This window comes from Diplotaxodon limnothrissa, linkage group LG9, assembly GCF_057381915.1.
Source record: "Diplotaxodon limnothrissa isolate DT_005_m linkage group LG9, D_limnothrissa_male_GT1.1, whole genome shotgun sequence".
NCBI classification, from domain to species: domain Eukaryota; kingdom Metazoa; phylum Chordata; class Actinopteri; order Cichliformes; family Cichlidae; genus Diplotaxodon; species Diplotaxodon limnothrissa.
The window spans coordinates 11,766,685-11,774,898 of NC_140604.1; the positions used below are offsets into that span (position 1 = coordinate 11,766,685).

At 39.8% G+C, this 8,214-nt stretch overlaps 1 protein-coding gene across 1 annotated transcript; it reads left to right on the forward strand.

Annotated features, from left to right (window-relative positions):
• Nucleotides 1-1,358: 1,358 nt before the first annotated feature.
• Nucleotides 1,359-5,999, forward strand: nrros (negative regulator of reactive oxygen species). The gene is made up of 3 exons (XM_085361948.1): nucleotides 1,359-1,464; nucleotides 2,782-2,896; nucleotides 4,021-5,999. The coding sequence occupies exons 2-3, from the start codon at nucleotides 2,795-2,797 to the stop codon at nucleotides 5,974-5,976; spliced, it is 2,058 nt and encodes a 685-aa protein (XP_085218074.1). The 5' UTR covers nucleotides 1,359-1,464; nucleotides 2,782-2,794; the 3' UTR covers nucleotides 5,977-5,999.
• Nucleotides 6,000-8,214: the final 2,215 nt, after the last annotated feature.

The following is an 8,214-nucleotide window of genomic DNA, read 5'->3' on the forward strand; positions in this document are numbered from 1 at the left end:
AAAATCAGACAACTTGGGCCCCTTACTGTCAGTTGAGCATGGTTTGACTGTCACAGCCTTTTTGAATATTGCTGCTGACCATGTGACCTTTGTGACCACGTCACAAAGGTCAAATCATCTCAAACTGCTTTCTTGAACATAACAGTGAGTACAATGTACTCAAATGACTTCCACAGTCACCAGATCTCAGTTCAACCAAGCACCTTTGGGATTCACATCATGGATGTGCAGCAACAGTGTGATGAAGAATTAACGCTGCACTGCAGGCACCAACGCAGCACTAGCAAGCTGTACCTAATGAAATGGCCAGTGAATGTATAATAGATTTCATCTCAACTGCAAAGGCGTTTCTGTAGTAAGAACAACAAGTCTTAAATCTCTTTTTTTATGTATCACATGTAACTTTTAAAGGTGCCCTGTGGGAGCTTCTCGTAGTTCATAAGCAGCCACCTTATTCGATTTTACGAGTGTCAAACAAACAACAAAGTCAGCACCCACACATACTCATATGGATCAGAAAATCTTGTTGCCACCCAACCTTGCAACAGAGTCAGAAGTGAGACGTCCTGTGTGAAAACAGGAAGGAATGCCTGACCAATCAACTCTCCACAGAAGGCACCATCACTTCCTGATTCCTAATTCCCCATTCTTGCACCCACTCATCATTACAAATAAGATACAAGCTAACAGCTGGAGTTTCACAAATGTTGAAAGCGACCTTAGTACATTTATTAGCTGGAGAATGAAAATAAAATCAGTAAAGCCAAACAGAGTAGATTGCTTAGTTTCTGCAGTTATGCTCTGAGCCCTTGTGCCTTATCTGACTCAGAATCCCTGTAACTGTTGAAGGTATGTTTTTATAAAGAGCGCTAAATGTCCGTTTATGTGTGTGTGTAGATATATATATACACATATATTTACATATACATATATATGTGTGTGTGTGTGTGTGTTTTGTCTGTTGCAGTGACAGGCCGAAAATAAGGCAGGAAGGGTGTGTGCATTGAGTGGTTTCCTCTTGAGAGCTTGGCTGATCAGCACGAGCAGAGGGTGTGAAGGGTGTGTTCTCATTGGGTTTTTGTGGTAGCAGTTGTGCTACCAGTATCAGTTGTCTGAATAATAACGCTATTCTGCTGTGAAGCTGTGAAGCAGAAAAAGAAAAAAAAAAGAAGAGAAAGAAAACACTTGCGCAGTGGTGGTTAAGAGCTGTTGAGCCTGCACTCGCCTTCCTGTGGCCCCGAGCTTGAGAACCTGCCTGATTGCAGCTTGTCCATGTGACTCGGTTTCCGTTGCCTGCCTACTTCCGTGAATAGTAAAGAAGGGGCATCTGTGCTTCAGTCAGTGCAGGGGAGAGCAGCTGAACTTGACACACATGTGAACGCACTCTGCAACAGCGAATCAACCAGCGATATGGTCAGGGGAGCAACCGTCAGTGGCTTGGCAAATCCACACCTAACCACCAGTGTAAGTAAATGAACTCTGTACTGCACGGTGTTCTGCTGCATGAAGCAAAGCGCATCGCCTAAATGAGAAATTCCTAATTTAAGGTCATTTTGCAGTCGGTGCATTTGAGCAAGATACTTTAACGATCATCTGTTTCTGAATACGCTCCATTTTCTGAGTGTTATGTGTGCATACACCAGCGCACCGCTTTGACAAACGAATGTGAGCGCAGCATAACAGCTTTCAGACCATGTTTGAGTCATTTAGATGTTGCCTGATGAATGTAAACATATAGTGCGCATAAATGCAAGCGCAAAGTAAGTGTGCGTGTCTTTTTAACACAGTGCACGGTCTTATTAATAAAAAAAAAATAGGCTGCATCAGATAGAGAAAGCAAGATTCTGCAAATATATGTTCTTCCATGAGCTTAACTTCTTCCCCAGGAACATAGTTTAGAAATCATAATGAAAGCGGTGGCACAGTTACTCAATGTGAGCTACGCAGATGCAAAATAAAAATGGTAATAAATCGGTTAGACGAATAAAGAAACATAAAAAATGTTCAAGAAAACCTTTGTGTTCTTTAGAAGCCATGCTTGCGTTATAATGGATAGGCCAACAACACATGCAAGCCAAAAAGAAACGCACGGCCTCATCATGCAGTGAGTCACGCAGTGGTCTGATTTGAAATCTGGGAAATTTTTGCAAAATGTACACAGCAGATGTTTTCAGGATAAAATACGCCATCACTTCCAACATCTGGAGACAGGCTGTAAGTCAAAAATTAAAAATCTGAGTTATTCACATATAATAAAAATGAAACCGAGTACATGACGTTGACGTAAACTCTGTAAGGATTATATTACTGTACTTACTATTTACAGAAATTTTCATTTAGATATGAGTAGATTGTAAAAAATGATGAGCTCCACTCTCACCTGAGACAGTCAAATATAGTCTTATAGACTTTTACACTATCAAAGCTTTTCAAATAATTGTGAAAATGAATCTCGGCTATTAAAGTTGAATTTGTAAACTCCCCGTCTGCTCTCTGACCTTCTGTCTGCTTCAGCATTTTAATGTCAAGCTGCTTTCGTCCATTTTCAGACACAAATATTCATTTTAAGACAAAGTTTATAAAGACACATTTTTTTCATACAAGGTTTTTCACCATATACAAATAGTAATAACTATAGTTTAAAACAGAGGAAGATCACAGCTCATTGTCAGGCCTATATCGAACAACCAGCTCCTGCTCACTTCAGCAAAGGGGAAAAAATCTAAAAGTATGTGACACAAACAGGCTCACGCGTTTCTTCTTCTTCTGTGTTCTCAACAGTAAGGATGAGAAAATGCCAGTCCACAGGCTCACACCCATCCTTCTCTGCTTGTTGCACATGTGGAGAACGCTGACGCCAGTCTCGAGTCATCCGCAGCACCGTCGATGTCAGTTGGTAAGACGCTCTTCTTTCATTTAGCTTTTCCCGAGCAAGTTTCAGGAATATTGAGGAAATTTCACAATGTATCACATGGAAAAGGCCAAACGATTTCATGTTTGGCTTAGTTAAAACTAAAAAGTGACTTCGGTAAGACACTACAAAGCTAAAATTTCTAAAAAAAAAAAAGTTATTCCTAAGGCACTCAAACATAAATGTGTAAACAAGAAAAGCATCAAGTAATGATACTGAAATATGGAAAGTTCTGTATTATTACCAAAGATCCAGTCCCTAATAGGACCCACCTTCTAAAAGCACGCTGTATATGTGGTTTATAACTTTAGTTAGATCAAAATCCATCCAGATTGGCACATTCCTACACTGTATTAATGATTTAATGACTTTTCAATAAGCCACAAAAAGTCTAAACTTGTGAATATTAATATCTGATGCAGGGTTTTGGAAGCGGATGTCGATTATGAGAAAGAAATTAAATCTCTCTTGTTGAGTGTTTATCAGTCATATAAATTAATATAAATATGAATGATTCTAGAAATGAAACATCTAAAGCAATAAAACCAATAAAACTCCTAGAGGGGAAAAATGATAAGTTATTTAAACTGAAAACTTCAATTTTTTTTTTTAAAGCCGTATCGCCAGAAAGTATTTTTAGAGTGGTCCAGTGACTCAGAATGCTAATGGAAAAGTGATCTGTCAAGGAAATAATGAAGTTTTGGTAAGCTGTGGTATGACCTACCAGAATAAGAAACTACAGCCCACCATGTTTTTCTGTGAGCCTGTACAGTGGGTAAGAGTACTTTCAGTTAAATCCCAAAACACAGGAAGGCTAAAATGCTTCCACTAACAGTAAGACGCTAATGTACTGCAGGCAATGCTCATTAGCTTAGTTTAGCATGCTAGCATAGTTTACAAATAACCACACGAGAAGTAATTTAAGAGGGTAATCTTCCCACAATAAAATTTTTTAAGTGCACATGGATATTATTCATGACGATCTTAAAATGTATCTGCTGTGCAAGAAAGAAATCCAGCTTCCGCCAGAATTTTAAAAAGCCGAAACACTGCAAAGTGGCAACCAGTATGCAAGTGTTAAATCATGTGCTTTTTTACCTCCTCTGCAGATACAACAAACGGCTTGCTGCAATAATGGTCAGCTCACATCTGTGCCTGAAGGACTTCCAGAAAACATCGAAGAGCTTCAGCTCAACTACAACCTCTTTGAAACACTACAGAATGCTTCTCTTCTCAGTTACCCTTCACTAACCGCCCTGAGCTTAGCTTGCAACAATTTGAGTAAAATAGAATTGAACACTTTTCAAGACTCAAAACTTTTAAAAAGCCTCAATCTAGCAAACAACAGTCTTTATAACAGCTACGAAGAAACCAGCCTTGCATTAAGAAAGCTATCAGGTCTTATAGCGCTAGATCTTTCTGAGAATAAGCTTACAGATGAAATGGCTGCCTTGCTTCTTCAAAATCTCACGTCACTAGAGTACCTCAATCTTTCTGGGAATCTTTTGTTGAGAGTGGATGAGGCCTCATTCAGGGATCTGCACCAGCTTAAAGAACTTGACCTACAAAGGAATTTGATTTTTGAGATTGATAATGCTTTTGACAGCAGTCCAAAGCTACAGCGACTCAACTTGGCCTTTAACTATCTGCCCTGTCTCACTGACTTCCACATGATTCAGCTGGAAGTCCTCAATGTCAGCCACAACTTCATTGAGTGGTTCATCTCAAGGCAAGACCTCAACGACACTTTCCAGCTAGAGACTCTCGATTTATCAGACAACAAACTCCTTTTCTTTCCTTTCCTGCCCAACCAGAGTAATTTAAGGTACCTTTACTTGTCTCACAACGCCATTAAATTCTACGAACACTTAGCAGACAACGATATGTTCCCAAACTCAACAAAAACTGTGGAATTCTACAACTTTAACAAGGAGATCAATAATGTGACCGCTCAGTTGTGGGACGAAAACCTTCACGGTGATATATCCTCTCTAGAGACTTTAGATCTGATAGGGAACTCTGTGGAGTATTTCCCTAAAGGATTCATCCAGAAAATGCCCACCCTGTCTAGACTTCAAATGCACACAAACTGCCTGAGAACCTTAAATCTAACATCTGAGCAGTTCTCTCGTAGCTTGTATGAGCTGGATGTTAGCAACAATGAACTAAGCCAGATCTCAGCTGATAAAGCTACTCTGACCACTCTTGGCAATTTGACATACTTTAACCTGAGCCTGAATGGTCTTAAGTGGGTACCCATGGGATTATTTTCCTCACTGCAAAGCATCCGGTCGGTGGATCTCAGCTACAACAACATTGACATTTGCCTTTCTGAGGAAGCTGAGATCAGTATGCACACTAATTCAACTTGCATGAATTGGAAGAATGTTATGTCCCTGAGACAGCTTTACCTTAAGGGATGCAACCTTAAAATAATTCCAAACACTGCATTTGCGGGGTTGTCGCTAACGCACTTGGAGCTATCCGATAACCCCGGAGTAACCATCCATCAATCAATACAAAGTCTTAGCACAACATTACAGCATCTAGGTTTAGGGAACACTCACATACAAGACATTGACTTCTCCCATTTCCAGAGTCTGAAGTCTTTAAACATTTCAAAGAACTTTCTGCTACATCTTCCCCATTCACTTCAAAACCTCAACCTGAAAGTGCTTGATCTGAGGGACAACAGACTTTCTACCATCCCCTCTGGTCAGGCTAATGCATTAGCCCCAAAGCTGCAGACTATTTTCCTCACAGGAAATCAATTCAACTGTTGCCAGACCGAATGGTTCAGGACATTTGAAGCAACAAACACCATCCACATGGTCGAACAGTCAGCCATCACATGCAAGGATCTCTTCCTAAGGACACACAGAGTGGAGAATCCACAGTCGTTTTTGTGCTTTGATGACGGGGAGTCGATCTTTTGGTACATTCTGCTGTTTGTCCCCGTCTTTCTTTTTTTCACAGGAGTCTCTATCATTGTTCTCCTCACCTTTAAGCCCACACTGCTACAAAAGTCCATCAAAAAGAAGTGTTTGAAGCCAACGTCTTACTGATGTCACCATAACTGTATTTTGTCCAGTACATTATTTAGAAATGTAGCCGAATACATATCTGAAATAAATACATTTACCGAAAAGGTGTGTGAGTATATGAAGTATCTAAAAAAGAAAAAGGTCAGTTGTTGTTTTTTTTAGATTGCTCGGTTCAGTGAAGTGTGGTTTAAAACAAGGCCCTCATCCTGATAACCCAATGTAAAAAATGTGGCTGCGCTCTGGGACTTGACTTGGTGAGTGTGTGAGCGTGTGTGGGCGTATATGTGTATGTGTGTTTGTATGTGAAGATATGCAGAAGTACTGTGATGCAAGCTGTTGCTATAAGCAGCAGAGGAAACATGAAATTTCCTGTTTTGCTAAGATGTGCAGCAACTGCCCAGTTTTGTATCTCAAAGAGGAGGGGTTTGAGGTTTCCTTCCTATCAGTGAGACCAAGAAGCATCATCAGTGTGAAATTCCAGTAAGTCAGGAAATGATTTGGACCCCCCCAAAAATGATTGATTCACACGACTGATTCAGTTTACTGTGCTGGGAGCACGTACACACACGAACAAACACACACATATACAAATGGGTGCACACAAACACACAAACATGCATACGCCTTCACAGACACACGCACATTCACACATATTTATATATATACGTGCAATGCATTTAACGCATTTTCTTCGAGTTTTATGTAAGTACTCAGGGGCGTAGGAGTGGGAAGGCTGGTAGATTACTGTGTAGCTGTACAGCGTGCTGGAGGCCTAACCAGAAAGTAACCAAAATACCGCTGTGGTGATGCTCAGGGTCATGGTGGTTGGAACGTAAGAAGAGAAACCAGAGTAAAGCCTTGTCAAAGCCTCGAAATGTTATTAATATTGACATATCTTCTACGATATGAAGTTGCCAGTAAATCAGTTGCAGAGAAACTGAATGAAGTTTTTATTTCCTTTGTTGTTCATTTGAATTGATGAAAACTGGTTTAAAATATGCAAAGCTTTAAGAACTGAAGTCGTTGATGAGAGATTCATTACTCGAAGGCTTTTCATTTGAATGTCATTAGGTCACAGATAATGGTTGGGAACAACGACTTGTCTTGGATTTCCAAACTAATTTCCCCAGGTATCTGGAACTCAAAACTGACAGATACTTTAGGGATGCCAATTAAACCTATATATTTCCCGTATAGCGGTGATGTATCACCTCTATGGAAGCAGGAAGTAGACCTTCCTGCTTCTATGATGAAGTGGTTAAACTGGGCTGACAAAATGGCTTAAGGGCTGGATTACACTGAAAAATACATTTGAGGAAGGCACTTTGGCACTGGTTGCAGATTGCTGACCAAGAGGAACTTTATTTGATTACTCAGCTATAACAGTTTAAAAGTTAAAGGACAGGAAAAAAAAGGGGGTTAAAGGGGGCATTCACAAACGCAGCTAGACTCAGTTTTCTAAGACATGTTCAGACCACATATACAGTATATGAAATCAGGTTAGCCACAGGCATGTACCATACTACAAAGCTGCCAAACACGCATTCATGCAGCTGCATTTTCTTTGCAAAACAGCTCAGCTGTGGTTACGGGGTCCATAGTCGAGGTAAGTTGCCAAATGTACGTCACACGGGCAAGCAAGTGTGAATTAGTGAAAGTGCCGTGTGTTTATTTCTTCTCTCATAGTCATAGTTTCTTGCAGATTAATCAATGGAAATGTGAAAAGAGAAGTGACATGTGACTGGATTGGTCTAATGCAGGTGTGCACACTGTCACATATAGGTATAGCATTTTGAGTTAAAGGCTTCACATCTTTAGCCTGTTTAGCATGCTAAACAAATAGCAAGCTGACTTTAGCATGTTTGGCGCGCTTTTAGCAAGTGTGCTAAACATATAGTATGCATATAGATTTGGGGGTTTTGTTTTTTAGATTTAGCAGGCCAACAGAAGCAGAGAAACTATTATAAGAGAGGGAATATCAAATAATCCTTTGATATTCTTCATTGTTGTTGAGTTGTTGCAGAAATAACACTGCAAAAAAAGTTACAAAAAAACAAAAAAACAAAACCAAGCAGTTCTTTCCAGTTGTTAACTGCCACACAAATCATGAAACAATTCAAATGTCACAGATAAGTTGAGCAAGTAAACAGTACAAACAGAATTTAAGCCAAAGTCATATAGATCAGTCTTCCCAGATGAATAATTCAATGTGCCCCATCAAAATTTCCTTCCCTATAACTGCTGCTTTAATTGCCTTTT